Below are 15,754 nucleotides of genomic sequence, written 5' to 3' on the forward strand. Positions count from 1 at the left end.
AATGCACTTTATTGAACCTGCAAAGTCCCACTGAGATGAAGATTTCTCTTTTTCAGGGGAGTCCTGGTCTTGAACATGCAAACTCCACAGACCCTGGACTCTACGTTTTGTAACTTTTGTTCAATTTCAGCCAAAGCCGCTTCTGTTTATTGCTATTTTCCTCCCGTGCGGCGTTTAAACATTCCCATGCTGCGCGTTTGTGAACATTTGTGGATTTCCTGTTCGGAGCCTCTGCCCTCCGCGCCCGGACTCCGCCCCCCGCTCAGCCCTGGCTGCCGCAGGACGAGAGGCTGTCGTACAGGGAGTCGCTCAGGGACTCGGGCGTCTCCAGGGCCTGGGGGCGGCTCGGGGACAGGGGGTCCAGCGCTGGGTCGCCCCGGCTCATCTCGGGGACGCTGGGCACGCGGCTCTTCCCCCGGCGGCTCACTCCGGACTGGGCGGGCACCGGCAGGCTGCCCGGGTCCACGGCGCGGCTGGAGGACGGGGCGCCCGCCTTCACGCTCTGGGAACGGATACACGTGTGAGTACAGGGCAGATACAGCAGGGGAAATACAACAGGGCAAATACAACAGGGCTTAAACAACAGGGCAAATACAACAGGGCAAATACTGAGCATCCGGAAAGCTTTCATTTCTAGGAGTGTGACGTATCGATTTTCTGATATACGATGCGATACTTTTGATTCCGATATTGACACAAAAGCTGTTTTTTTTTTGTATTAACACATCGAGGCCGCGCTGTTTGAGGGATTTAGCTTTAGAGTGCCGACAATTGCTGGGTTGCAGGTCACATTATTTTGTCTTTGAGGAAATTTTTGGTCTTGTACAGAGAGATCATGCACCCAGTGACTTATATTAATGATCATTTTTCTAATCCATACATTTTCTTTTTAGCTATGACTTGTGGAAGTGTAATGCTGTAAGAAAAACTGGCTCCTCCCCCCGCTGGGTCCAGTGACATCATATTTTAGAACCTGCAACCCAGCAATTCAGTCCATTTTTCATGATATTTGTAGCACCACAGTGTATTCTATGTTATAGCTATGGACACAGGCTATGGCTCCTTTTGAAGAGACTCTAACCTCTTCGTAGGTGAAAGCAGTTTAATTGTACGTGCCTCGGTTCCTGAGAAATCTAAGCTAAACAGAGGCTAGTTTTGATCAAAATCACAGATTTTTTTCTAGAAATGGAGATAATGCGTCTTTTATGAAACACTCTCTTTTCTGATCAACTCCTCTCTCCTCTCCGGACAGACATTAACGTTATGGGAAGAGGCAAATACCTAAATATGTCCATTTCAAGTCAATTTTCAAGGACAAAATCGCGTGTGCATTTAAACAGCCTGGTTCTCAGATTGAAGACTTTAACAGGATGTTTCTCAGTCGTCCTTTAGTCCAATTTTAACTATTTAAAAACTCAGAGAAATGTTAAAATCTCAACTGTTTCGATCTCTCCTAGGGCTGCTCGATTATTGAAAAAATAATAATCACGATTATTTTTGTCATAATTGAAATCACGATTATTCAAACGATTATTTGTTGCCTTTAAAAAAAAAGTCTAGCTTTATTTTATTTATTTATTAATCAAAACACTATGATGATATTTTATGTTTTCTGGACAGTCATAAAAGTAGAAATGATTTAAAGTTTGCCTTGATTAAGGAGAGGTCTCTGTTTCACGCCTGCCCCCTACTGGCCGGCCCTCACACCTGCGCAAGCAAACTGAGCAGCGCGGCCTGATGACATCATCACACAGCGCCGTTTGTTTTTATGTCAGACAAAAGCATGAGCCGCGGCACGAGAAATGCGAAGGGAAAATAATCCCAGCGCCGTGAAATAACGCAAGTCTGCTTTGCAAAAAATTAAAAAAAATTGAAAAAAATAGAAAAAAATAGAAAATAAATAAATCAAAAAAACATTGAAAAAAAAAAAATTGAAAATAATAATAATTATAATAGATTTTTTGCGATTATGCTAATTTTGTAATCGTTTACTGTTGTAATCGAAATCGTAATCGAATTTCGATTAATTGCACAGCCCTAATCTCTCCATGGGAAGCCACTCTTCGCTACACAACACCACGCCCCCTCAGACTAAAAAAGAAAGAAAGGAAACGCAATAATATAAACGAAATGTCCAGATCGTGACTTTTCACAGGTTTTTGATCGTGATTTATTTCAGTTCTGTTCATCACAGAGCTGCCAAAACCACACATAAGGTGTATCAGAGGGTCTATTATTTATTTATTTATTTATTTGATAGGGACAATGCATATTGATGAACAGTTGCACATGAGCACTGTAAATATGACAGATTATAGCAGGGATGCTTGTTTCCATCTGTAGTCCCGAGGCAGGAAACACATACACAATTAACAATTTACATAACGTGACAACAATAAATGCAGTAACAACTAAAAGTGTTCACAGGCCTGGTTTTCCTTTAGCCACAGTTTAAAACGTGCTTTAAAAGTGGCCAGAGTTGGAGTCTCTCTGACTGATGAAGGGAGACTATTCCAGTACTTGGTGCCTTTTACAGAGAGCACAGTCTGTCCAGAGGAGGTTCTCCTGTGTGGAACCTCAGTCTCCTCCAGCTGATGCCTAGATGATGTCTAGTTTTAATGCAATTGCAATTTTAAAAAATAAACAGAGTTTTTCCGTTTTGGGCACTCAATGTGTTAACATGGGGGGAAAGTCGTGATCAAATTTCCATTGTGTCCCTGTCTTTAATGTGGAAAATCTGGTCACACGAGTCATGTAGCCGAAGTTATTTAGTGAAGAAAAGTCCATTTAATGTTTTTCCATTTAGGTTTATTAATAGAAAACCTCTTGATCTGTAACATCTGGTTTGCAAAGAGGATTCACTTCACTCACAGCCACTCGGTCTCAATCAGTATCAGAAGTAAAAAAAGCTGGATCGGTCTCTTTGTAAAACTATGGAGCGAAACTAAAGCAGAATCAATCGAAACCACTTTGACGTCTCTCCTTTGCGGGATCTTATGTAACGCCTTCAGGTTCAGCGTCGGGAGACTCGTCCGACCGTGAATCTGGCGCTCGCCGATAAATAATTTGTGAAGGGAGAATGCGGCGTCTTTGTGTTATGTAAGACGTGGTTTAAAAATGCATCGCGCTCTAAGTGGCTCCGAGCCGCTCTTTTTACTGTCGCCCTAAAGAAACGCACCGCCAATGAGTTTGTCTTGTAAAATGAAACCAGAAATGGTGTCGCGGGAGTAAAATGAGCAAATAATCACCAAAAAGAGAAATGAGAAGAAAACAGACGAGCTGCGTTTAATAATGTAGATCAGTTCAGATTCAGTTGAAAGTCAGTCGTTTGGAAACTCGTGACTAAAACTCAACTTTTGGACATTTTTAAGGCGAGACACTGCAGGTGAATAGAGGAAAATAAATAAATGTAGAAATATCAATTTGAAACCTTTGCTGAACATCACAGATATAAATATGAGAAAAAAATGTATTGCATTTGTTCTGTCATTTTATGTTTTCACATAAAAATAAGGCATTTTGAGGATTAAAATGGCCAAAATTGCCTATATTTTGGGCAACGAAATCAAAATAATGAATTGAGACAGATTAAATTTTATGGTTTTATTTTATTGACATATTAGTAACTAGGATTTTTTCAGAGGGGATTTTGGATATTTTGTTTAGTTTTTCAATAAACTAATCATCAGTGAAAAAATCTGTTAATAAATTTCGCCTGTTTTTTTGGGTTTCAAAGCTGAATAAATCAGGCTAGGAATTAGATATTTAAAAAATCCCTCTGAAAAACCTTCAAAATATTGTTAGTACAACAGTTTTGTACTAACAAATCTTGACCTGTTTTGGAGCTATAGAGGAGAGAGGGAGAGGCTAAATGTGATTTAAGGAACGGGGGAAGATCAGACAGGTCCTAAAGAACTCGTCAAAGCTAAGGTAAGAACATATCTCAGTATGTAAAAACGGTGGCCTATTCCTTTAAAGGGACTTTACAGAGTTAAAAATGTTAAAACTAAGTATTTTCATCCCCCTACATGTTCCAGCCATGTCCTAATGTGTAGAATGAGCTCAGACCTGTTCACCACAACTGCCTCTAAAATCCTGCACTGTCACTCAGAAAGTTCTTCGGGTCTGAAGTGCCGTCATGCACGAGCTTAATATAGAAGCTGCAGTTACACGTATGACCTGAGGTGGCAGTAGTGAGTATAAAATGACCAACTTGCATCTAGGGACCAGCGGTGAGTGTGTAACAGTTCTTAACCGTATGTGGGTTTGTGCACTGGACGTACCCCTCTGTAGGGGGAGCTGTAGGGCAGAGGCTCCTCCTCCTCCTCCACGGCCAGGTAAACCTCCGCGGGACCGGCCGGGGCCTTCAGGTTCGGGAAGGTCCAGGTTTTGGTGCGCGGAGAAAACATGCTCGCTCCCTCTTTGTCTGTGACAGAGGAACACAAGAGCAGGAATTACAAGCGAGTCACAGGAGGACGAGAGGAGTCGGGTCAGTCACGGAGCTGCTTAGTTAGAGACGTAACAACATAATCAAATATATTAACGATACATCCATGATTCCCATTAAAATAATTGTTATTTTAGCATCCCTTGTTGTTACACCCCAATAAATGCAATAGTTCCATCAAACAGAGAGATATTGTTCACAATTTCAGCCAAAACTGCAGCTGAATGTGTTTTGGAACATCATTTTTGTGTTTTTCATGAAGTAAAAATAGTTAGCGATTTCTTTGACGCCATTATTATAAATTAAGAAATGCAGACTTTATTCCAGTATGAATCCAGTTAACCTCTTAACCCACACCTGAATCGAGCACATTTTCTCCAATTTACCCAAATCTAAAAGCTTCTTGGAAAAAAGTGTAAAAATGGCGACAAAAATGAAATGAAAACGAGGATTAAATACAAAAAAGCCACAAAAATACAACAAAAAAGTGAGAAAAAAATATGAAATATGGTGAAAAGCTGGTGAAAAAGTGACAAAAATCCATCAAAAAAGTGACAAAAATCCATCAAAAAAGTGACAAAAATCCATCAAAAAAGTGACAAAAATCCATCAAAAATTCAGCAAAAAAGTGACAAAAATCCAGCAAAAAAATGACAAAAATCCAGCAAAAAAATGACAAAAATCCAGCAAAAAAATGACAAAAATCCAGCAAAAAAATGACAAAAATCCAGCAGAAAAAAGACAAAAATCCAGCAAAAAAAAGACAAAAATCCAGCAAAAAAAGACAAAAATCCATAAAAAAAGACAAAAATTCAGCAGAAAAAAGACAAAAATCCATCAAAAAAAGACAAAAATCCATCAAAAAAAGTGACAAAAATCCATCAAAAAAGTGACAAAAATCCCAAAAAAATTTAAAAATAAATAAATAAATAAAATAAATTTGAAAAAAAAAATTATAATCGATTTTTTGCGATTATGCAAATTTTGTAATCGTTTACTGTTGTAATCGAAATCGTAATCGAATTTTGATTAATTGCACAGCCCTATATATACGGGAAAAAAAACAAAGTAACTATAATTATTTGCAGTTATATGTGTTTCACGCTTGACATCGCCCCCGACTCACTGGCACTTCTTCATTTTGGCCCTCGGAGACAAAAGTTTGGGCCCCCCTGCTTTAAACTAAAGCTAAAAGCTGAATTTCGTACTGAGCGTTACCTTCGCGTATGAGCCCCGTGGTCCTGGCCTCCATCACGTTCCCGTACTGCAGCGTGGGGATGAGCTGCCTGTGCGGGTTGTAACAGTCCTCGCCCGCCGGCATCTCTCGCTCCAGGGTGCGCGAGCGCCGACCCGCGCGACCCGGGGAGCCGGACGAGCCGCGGTGGTTCTCCGCGGCCCGGCTCTTGGACAGACCCCTGCCCACGGGGCCGCCGCTGCACTCGGGCAACGGGAACGTCCCGATGCCGCTGTCCAGGGTGTACGTGGAGGCCCCCGAGCCGGCTGAGGAGGAGAGGGGGGAGAGAGATTCAGCAAATAGCTTTGAGATGCTCCAGTCTGTTTTATCATCTACACTTTCTTGAGGTTTGAACCATGTTTTAATCCCTGGACAAAATTGTTAAATGCAGCTGTTTCTTCTTCTACAGCATCAGCTCCTCGTTCTGTACGTCCTAATTACACCCTATATTGTTCAAACCCAAAAACTTTTTAAAGCCGATTCTGTGCTCGAAGTGTTTATCACATGCTGTATCAAACCTGGAAGTTATTTTTTTAAGAAAGTTATTCCTATATCTGCCAGCAGGAGGAGCCCCAGTCAAGATCTTCACCAGCTCTTTCTCCTGCATGTCATTCATACTATTTCATTCTTTCAGAGACATATTTTCAAATTATAAAATGTAGAATTTCAAAGCGGAGGCACCAAAATACTGTTTTAAAGTCTATCTTTAGGCTCCATATGCAGGACATGTCGGCTTTAATGCTGTCTCTGGACCAACAGCATCAAAACCTGGTCTCTAAACATAATTAAAGATATTTTTTTCCCGGTGCCTGCTTTTTTTTCCCAGCACCGAGTTATACAAATAAAATAAATGCATCCATCTTTTCACACATTCGGCCCCAGCTGCCTGTTTTCTGTCCACTTTTTTTTTTACAGACACATAGATACTTCAGTCTACTAGCACAGTGTTTTTTCAACCTTTGTTGAGCCAAGGCACATTTTTTTCATTGAAATAATCACGAGGCACCACCACCAGCAGAAAATGTTCTCATCAAAGTGTCTTGGCTAGGAACACCGTATAGTCAATGTCAATGTCAATGTTATTTATAAAGCACATTTAAAAACAACCATTGTCGACCAAAGTGCTATACAAGAACAGAAACAATATGTACAATAAACACAATAAAAGTTAAACACAGGTAATATATAAAGGCACAAACTGTATCTGGTCTACATGGAACCGAAGGCCAAAGCAAAAAGATGAGTTTTTAATTTGGTTTTAAACTCCTCTACAGACTGAGCCGAGCACACATGTAGAGGAGGCGGGTCCAAAGTTTAGGGGCCACGGAGAAGGCCCGGTCACCTCTGGACAGACGCTTGGATTTAGGAACAAACAAAAGGAGCTGGTCAGCAGACCTCAGAGCTCTGGAAGGACAGTAGAGCTGCAGCAGTTCTGACAGATACTTAGTCTCACTAGCCACACACTAGTGTCCCGCGGCACAATATGCGAGAAAAAAAACTAAAAAACAACCATCAATATTTGTGAAACTCAACAGAGAGTGACTGAACCTACTTATTTCTCAGACTCATTAGCCCAAAATGCTGCACCTACTGCTAAAAAAGAAACATTTACTAAAGTCGGTGCTTCCGGGGTTTGAGTTGCTGCTGCGCCGTTAGCATTCATCTCCGCTGACCCGGATGTACCGATTATTATATAAATATTACTTTTATAGCAGTAGGTTCAGTATTTTATGATAAATAGGTATGTTCAGTAACACTCTGTGGAGTTTCAGGAATATTGATTGTGATATTAAAGAGTTTTTTGTATTGGACACTGACAGGAAGTGACATAGATGAGGGCAAACTATTTAAAACTGTTGCCGTGCCGACCATGTTACGTCAATGGGAAATGAGTCGAACTGCTGTGGGACTTTATCTCCATCTATCACTTCCTGTCACTTCCTGTCAGCAGCTTAAAAAAATTCATTTTCTGCCCAACATTTCATCATCAATTTGCGGCTTCACCAAGGCCGTGGGAACCCAGGGTGCTGAGGGCGCTGCAGCACCCCCTGGTGGATAGTTTGTGAACTGCAGGCAATATCAACCCCTTAACTCCCACCTAAACCGAGCACATTTTCTCCAGTTTGGCTTTGCCCCAGTCCAAAAGCTTCTGGAAAAAAGGTGAAACATTTACAAAAAAGTGAGAAAAATTTGACGAAAGATTAAGAAAAAATGGACGAAAAATTTATACGAATTTGACCAAAAAAATGCAAATAATTTGACGAAAAAAGTGACAAAAAATTTACCAAAAATTTAAAAAATGGACAAAAAATTGACCAAAAAGTGAGAAAAATTTGACGAAAAATGGAAGAAAAAATGGACGAAAAAGTGACGAAAAATTTACAAAAAATGACAAAAAATTTAGAAAAATTTGACAAATTTAGAAAAAATGGACGAAAAAGTGATCCGAATTTGACAAAAAAAATGCGAACAATTTGACAAAAAAGTGACGAAAATTTGACCAAAATGAGTCGACTGCCCAACAAAAAAAGTGATGAAAAAAAATCTGATGTGAGTAAAAAGATCAATTTAGTTTTCTAGGTCTTTCAAATGAGGCGTTACACTGGCCCACAGGATTTGGGTAAAGCTGAACTGGAGAAAATGCTCTCGGTTCAGGCGTGAGTTAAGAGGTTAATAAATATGATTTATGCACAGAAAAAGTATTTTGGGGGTACATTTTGTCCCTCAGCGCCCCCTAACTAAAACATCTTCCCACGGCTCTGGGCTTCACTGAAATACAAATGATTATTACTACTACTATTACTACATAAGTCCTATTTTTTTAAAAGTATCAACCTGTCATATGCACTTTAAACCTAAAATGGCATCCCTGATTAGAGAGTGAAAGAAAAGCCACAGGGAACGACTGGTCCAGACAGAATCATCGGCTCCTGCTCCGTCTGAGAGTTGAACGTCAACCCACGATTTCCAGATCACCCTCAATGCAGCATTTTATGAAAGACATGTCATTCATTCTAATTAAATCATGAAATCGACTGATCCAGACCTCTCCCTCCCTCAGATCCAGAGCTCGTGTTGATGTTTTGGCTGAAATCTGCCTCAGACGCTCCTCAGGGGCGTGGCCTCGTTTCTCTGTTTCATATGTAAATGTAGCCGATATGCAAATGTGCTGCTGTCGAACCTTATGGGGACGCTCCAGATGTTTGTGATTGGCCGATGTGTTTTTGTGCTCGGATAACTAATGCAGAGTGTGTTGATTATACGCAGATTAAATTCTTACCCGCAAAGTGCTGAACTGCATCGGCGAGGTTTTCATCCGACGTCACATTTGCGATTCTCTCCGTCGCCTTGAAAAGAAAAGGAAAGTTAGAGACATTAGCTCCTGACGCAGAAGGATGAAAACGTGAATCTAAAACGCACCTTCTCCATGTCGTCGCGGCTCGTCGTGTGGCTCAGGATGTCGCTGTGAAAGACGGGCTTGGAGGTTTTGCAGTCGAAGGAGAGGCGTCGCTGGGGCAGACAGATCACCTCCTTCCCGTCCACTCTGCGAACACAAACACATCTCAGTCCCGTCTCTTCAGCAACCCCACTATAATCATCTTCATATTTCTGACTTTCCTAGATTCAAACATTTGACGACTCGCCTATGAAGAACAGAAATAGCAAGAATCAGATTGTCAAATGGGCGAGCAAATTGATTGGAGCCTCTGCTTTGTACAATAAGCAGCTTCTGAGAGCGGCGTCCTCCGTATCTAAAGATGTCCTCCATCCCCTGAACGGTGAGTTTCAGTTTCTCCCTTTTGGAAATACCGTAAATGCTATAAAATAGGCCGGGGCCTTTATTTACTCAAGGGCATCTGGGACCAGGCCTTTATTGGAACCAGGCCACAATTAGAGACAGGCCTTTATTTCTATTTGAGCAAAACGGACGACCAGGAAAATGAAGAAAAACGAGATTTGTGTCCATTTGCACCTAAAATATTAGGTTCATTTATTAATGAACATTTCAAACCCTCTCCCAGCGGCTGGAACATTGACGCCTTTTATTTTGTCGGGACAACAGGAAGTGTTTCGTTGCTGTTAGCGGAGCTTTGACATCAATGTCACTGCAGGTTTCTGTTTCGTTTTTACCGTGGACCGGATTATTTGTTGTTATCTTGTGTAAAAGGCGAGTTTAGACGGAGCGTTTGTGTTTGTGATCGATCATGAGACTGACCCGAGAGAAGACGAGACGCTCGCGCTGATGGGAGGAGTTATTTTGAGGCGTGGGACTGACCTGCACACGGAGCAGCTGGACGTGCTTTGAAGACGCGATGGTGACTTTATTAAAACCCTGGAGGATCACAAACATTTGTTGCCCTGTTTCTACAAATAGTCACAGGAGGTTTGAAAAGTGGCTAAATCTGTGTTAAAGTTACGCTCGGATCAGCTCCTCCGCAGCGGCCCGGGTTCCCGTTTGTTTACTTCCTGCACATGAGTTTTCATTTACACCAGTATGAGACAAAATCCTAACATGGGGAATATTTCTACAGCTATAGTTTCTAATAAAAGCCCCGGCCTGTTTTAGAGACCGGCTTTAATTTGCCTCCGCCAGCCACGAACCCGGCCTCTGTTAGAGACCCGGCCTCTAATGGAATACAGGCCAGTATTAGAGAATTTACGGTAGGTTCAAAGTCCCAGTCGGCAAAACTAACTGTTAGGTTAGGCCAGTGGTAGCCAGTTTTACCTGGACCTTCACAACTGAGCTCCGTTATCAGGTGGGAGGGGTGAACTCCTTTGAAACGATTGGATCGGATTTTCGCTAGTGTTTGGTCGTGACGTATGTACTGTGCCCGAGTGAGTGAAGCAACTATCACAACTCTATCATAATCAATCAATCAAACTTTATTTGTATAGCGCTTTACAACAGCACCTGCTGAACCAAAAAAAAAATTTTTTTTTAGCACAAAATATTTAAAGAGGGGGTATTATGCTTTTTTCAATCACATAGCACCAGTCTATATCACACTACAATGATGACGAAACCTTCTGTTGGTCTGTAAATGCAGTAAATTAGAATAACTGCCTTGTATAAAAGTGCTCTCTCAAAATGGCTGTAGTGAATGTCTTGAAATAGGCCTCTGTCTCTTTAAGAAGTTTCAGTTTCAGAATCACCAACCCTCACCCCTCACCTGTTGAGCAGCTGCTGCATGAAGTTGTCCGACCTGCCCCCCCGGTACATGACGGCGAGCTGCCCCTGGCTCTGGTCCATCACCACCTCGCAGGAGTGCCCCCTGCCCTGCCGCTCCACGAACTGCCTCTCCTCCTCCAGCGCCCGCCTCAGCCCCTCCGCCTTCTCCATCAGCGTGGAGATGTTCAGCCCCTCCACGCCCTCCTTGCACCTGCCCGCCGCCTTCGCCGAGGAGTCCCTCCCCACGGACGGGATGTTGATCTTCCACTCCCTCGCCTTCTCGTCCTTGCCCTTGGCCGCCGGGTCCGTCTTGCGGTTGAGCGCCGGCAGCTTGCTCTTCTTCAGCCCGAACCAGCTGGCGATGCCGTTGGACGCTTTCTGCTTCACCTCCACCACCTGCCCGACCTTGTCCTGCTCCTTCAGCATGTTCTCCTCGATGCCCTTCATCACCTTCTGCTCGATGGCGGACTGCGGGCTGGTCGCCGGCTGCGCTGGCTTGCTCTCCGCTTGGACGTCCGGGATCACGGGCGGTTTCGGCGGCGGCGGGGGGAGGCTGTCTCCGAACATGGGCGCCTTCTTGACTTTCCCGCCCATCTTCGCCCTCTCCTCCGACTTCGACGAGTACCTGGGCGCCTCGGGCGGCTTGCTCACCCTCTGGGGCGGGCACGGCTTGGAAGGCGACTTGGGGGGGATTTTGTTGGGACTATTGGTAGGTTTGACGTTGTACGCGATATTCAGAGACGCGGGGCATTTGATGTTGTTACGTAGTACCTGCGGGGCGTCCGTGATCGGCGAGGGGAGACCGATTTTGCTCTTTGGAACGTCCAATTTCGCAGCGTCTTGCTTCGCCGCCGCCATTTGCTGAGCTTTCCCCCCTTGCTCGAACATCTGCGTCGAATACTTTCTCTCGCCCACCTTCGGTTTGCCCTCCGTAGACTCCGCGTATTTCGAAAACCTCAAGTCCTCCTTTTGCGCTTCCACGGGTTGCCGATCCACCGTCCTGTTGCTTTTTTCCGCGCTCAAATCGCCACTCAATTCCGCTTGCCTCAGACCGACCTGCAAGTCGTCCGAGCTCCTCAGCTTCCCGAGCGCCGCGAGCCGCTCTTTGAAAGCGTGGTGGCTCGGGTCGCCCTGGGACCTCGCCGCGACCACGCCGGGCCTCTTCGGGATGGACGACGATTCGGTCCTTCGAGCCGGCGGGGGAGGCTGAGCGGGACCCGCGACGGGAATCGAACCCACGGCCGCTTCTTTAGCAAAATGGCCGCCCTGTGCTTTGAGGACGGGCGGGCAGGCGGGCAGGCCGTGGTGGTTCACCCACACGGGGCTGTCGGAGTCTTCCTCGTCGTCCGAAGTGGACTCCGTCGCGGAAGAAGACGACTGTTTTCTTTCGCTCAACGCGGCTTCCGGCAACGACTTGACCAGCTTCCTTTCCCCGCCGTTAGATTTGGCCTGGAGCCGCTTCTCGAAATCGTCGTTTTCTCGCGCCGCTTTGATGTCGGACACGTTTTCGTAGTGCGGGACGGGTTGAGCGGTAGCAGCGTTGGAGGAGGAGGCGGAGGAGGAGGAGGGAGCGGCCATCTTGACTGGTCCCGCTTTGGAGACGCTGTAGTCTTTTTCGGGCAGCGCGTCGTCGGATTGCGGCGGGGACGTCGGCGCCGAATGCGCAGCTGGATACGACTCGGACCTGGAAGGGGGCGGGGGCGGCTGCCGGCACCTCTCCGTGGTCGTCGCCCTCCGCGTCGGGACGGGAGAATGATAGACCTCGTAGTTATTGGTCCGACACGGGATCCTGGAGTTGCGGGTCAGCTGCGGGCTGAGGCGCACGGCGGCGGAAGTGTTCGGATTGGCCTGAGTTTTTTCCGTGATGCTCGGGATCTTGAGGAATTTGAGCAGCTTGGAGGGGGAGCTGATGGCGGCGGATTTGACGTCGCTGAGGCAGGACGGGCTGGGGCTCACCGAGGCGCCCGCTCGGACCAAGGCGGGCTCCTGGTCGCCGCTGTCGTCTCGCTCCGGGATGTTGACGTCGTCGCTCGTTTCGGGGTCGAAGTTGGAGGTGGGGCCGCTCTCGTTGGTGAGGTGTGGGGACGGAGAGAAGCCGGTCAGCTCGTCGGGACGGCCCGCGCCTCTGTCAGGATCCTGCGGGAACATGAGCGGGACAGGGTTAGATCTTACATAGAACAAGCCTTTTACAATCTTTGGCTTTTGTCGGCTGCTTATGTTGCACACATGTGGAAAAAGCCCATGCATTTGAGCAAACGTTTAACCTCTTAACTCCCATCTGAACCAAACGCATTCTCTCCAGTTCAGCTTTACCCAAATCTGAAAGCTTCTTGACTGGCACTCACAGCCTATAGGCCATAGTGATGGCCCACGTTGTTACCGTGTCGTCACCTTTTTGTCACTTTTTTGTCGCATTTTTGTCACTTTTTGTCACTTTTTTGTCACTTTTTGGTCACTTTTTTGTCGCATTTTTGTCACATTTTTATCACTTTTTGTCACTTTTTTGTCACTTTTTTGTCACTTTTCGTTGCATTTACGTCTCGTTTTCATCACTTTTTTGTTGCTTTTTTGTCACATTTTTATCACATTTTTGTCAATTTTTCGTCACTTTTTTGTCACTTTTTGTGTCACTTTTTTGTCGCATTTTTGTCAAATTTTTGTCACTTTTTTGTCGCATTTTTATCACTTTTTTATCACTTTTTTGTCGCATTTTTGTCACATTTTTGTCGCATTTTTGTCACTTTTTTGTCACATTTTTATCACATTTTTATCACTTTTTTGTCGCTTTTTTGTCACATTTTTATCACTTTTTTGTCGCATTTTTGTCACTTTTTTGTCACATTTTTATCACTTTTTGTGTCACTTTTTTGGCGCATTTTTATCACTTTTTTGTTGCATTTTTGTCACATTTTTATAACTTTTTTGTCACTTTTTTGTTGCATTTACGTCTCGTTTTCATCACTATTTTGGCACTTATTTTCACTTTTAATAGAAATCAAACTTGTGAAAATGCACTCACTTCAGGCGGGAGTTAAGAGGTTAACCCCCTTGACGCCTGAATTTATTTCCAGTTAAATAAAAAATATATAATCGGTGTTTTAAGGTTTATTAAACACTAGTGTGTTAAGTGTTTGGTTTCGCTTTAGAGGCTACGAAAACACGCACAGAGCAGCACATTTGATTTGTCATGCTCGTACTTTTATGGAAAGCTTTTGAGGCCGGATTGTTACCAAGATTGGCTCTTACTTCATTGCTACAGCCCTAATAATCTCTATCATATTTCAGTCCGATCGTCCCACCTGTGCCGCCTCCTGCCTCTCGTCGCTCGCTCCTGTCGTGGCCGCCTGTGCTGATGCTCCCGCTTTGGGCTGCTGGTGTTCGCCCTTCGTACTCTGGTGCTCGCCCTTCGTACTCTGGTGCTCGCCCTTCGTACTCTGGTGCTCGCCCTTCGCGCTCGGGTGTTTGGAGTTGGCCCCGGCGTCTCCTCTTTCTGCCCGGCCTTTAGCGGCGCCGTCACAGGCCGCGGCCCCTCCCTGGCTCTGGGCGGCGGACCTGGAGGACGAGTTGCACACGTGGCTGCAGGACTTCGGGGGGCTCTCCGGACTCCGCGTGCAGTGGGAGCAGCACTGGTTGCCCGGGTCCCCGTTGGCGTGCGGCGGGGCGGCGGCGGCCGTCTCGGGGCGGGCGCAGCGGCAGTGGGCGTGGAGCGGCTTGTGCTGGAGCGAGAGGGGGTCGGCGGACGCCAGCACCGCCTCCGTGGACATGAGCACCTGGCTGTAGTCGCAGAAGGGCAGGCTGGAGGCCGACGGGTGGAACTTCAGAGGGTCCGTCTCCTCCATCTTGCGCAGGACCTCCAGGATGTGTGCTTTCTTCTTGAAGAACGGGGACAGCGCCTCCATGGAGGTCGGGGGGCCGCGGGCCGGGGAGGCGTGCTGGGACCGGAAACCGTTTCCCTGCGAAGAGAGGGACAAGACTTAGAGCTCTTCTTTTATTACATTCATTATGTCTTCTTGAGTAATAAATTTGAAAAAATAATAATCACGATTATTTTTGTCATAATTGAAATCACGATTATTCAAACGATTATTTGTTGCCTTTAAAAAAATCCATCAAAAAAGTGACAATAATCCAGCAAAAAAGTGACAAAAATTCATTAAAAAAGACAAAAATCCAGCAAAAAAAAGACAAAAATCCAGCAAAAAAGTGACAAAAATCCAGCAAAAAAGTGACAAAAATCCATAAAAAAAAGACAAAAATCCATTAAAAAAAAAAATAAATCCATAAAAAAAAGGCAAAAATCCAGCAAAAAAATGACAAAAATCCATAAAAAAAAAGACAAAAAATCCATAAAAAAAAGACAAAAATCCAGCAAAAAAAGACAAAAATCCAGCAAAAAAAGACAAAAATCCATCAAAAAAGTGACAAAAATCCAGCAAAAAAATGACAAAAATCCATTAAAAAAAAAGACAAAAAATCCATAAAAAAAAGACAAAAATCCAGCAAAAAAGTGACAAAAATCCATAAAAAAAGACAAAAATCCATAAAAAAAAAAAAAAAATCCATAAAAAAAAGACAAAAATCCAGCAAAAAAAAGACAAAAATCCAGCAAAAAAATGACAAAAATCCATAAAAAAAAGACAAAAAATCCATTAAAAAAAGACAAAAATCCATCAAAAAAATGACAAAAATCCATAAAAAAAAAGACAAAAAATCCATTAAAAAAAGACAAAAATCCAGCAAAAAAGTGACAAAAATCCATAAAAAAAGACAAAAATCCATAAAAAAAAAAAAAAAATCCATAAAAAAAGACAAAAATCCAGCAAAAAAAAGACAAAAATCCAGCAAAAAAATGACAAAAATCCATAAAAAAAAGACAAAAAATCCATAAAAAAAAGACAAAAAT

The 15,754-nt window shown here is 44.0% G+C and overlaps 1 protein-coding gene across 1 annotated transcript in view; it reads right to left on the reverse strand.

Moving 5' to 3' along the window:
• Window positions 1-233: 233 nt before the first annotated feature.
• The window catches only part of nckap5l (NCK-associated protein 5-like), a 58,771-nt gene continuing 43,250 nt past the window's right edge, over window positions 234-15,754 (reverse strand). Inside the window, exons 8-14 of the mRNA XM_079581120.1 lie at window positions 14,151-14,804; window positions 10,853-12,987; window positions 9,102-9,225; window positions 8,962-9,028; window positions 5,666-5,947; window positions 4,284-4,426; window positions 234-502 (exon numbers count right to left, since the gene is read on the reverse strand). Coding sequence (XP_079437246.1) covers window positions 263-502; window positions 4,284-4,426; window positions 5,666-5,947; window positions 8,962-9,028; window positions 9,102-9,225; window positions 10,853-12,987; window positions 14,151-14,804 — 3,645 coding nt within the window. The 3' untranslated portion in view covers window positions 234-262. The remainder of the gene's footprint in view (window positions 503-4,283; window positions 4,427-5,665; window positions 5,948-8,961; window positions 9,029-9,101; window positions 9,226-10,852; window positions 12,988-14,150; window positions 14,805-15,754) is intronic.

The sequence above is a fragment of the Gobius niger genome (genome assembly GCF_951799975.1).
Source record: "Gobius niger genome assembly, chromosome: 22".
NCBI lineage: Eukaryota > Metazoa > Chordata > Actinopteri > Gobiiformes > Gobiidae > Gobius > Gobius niger.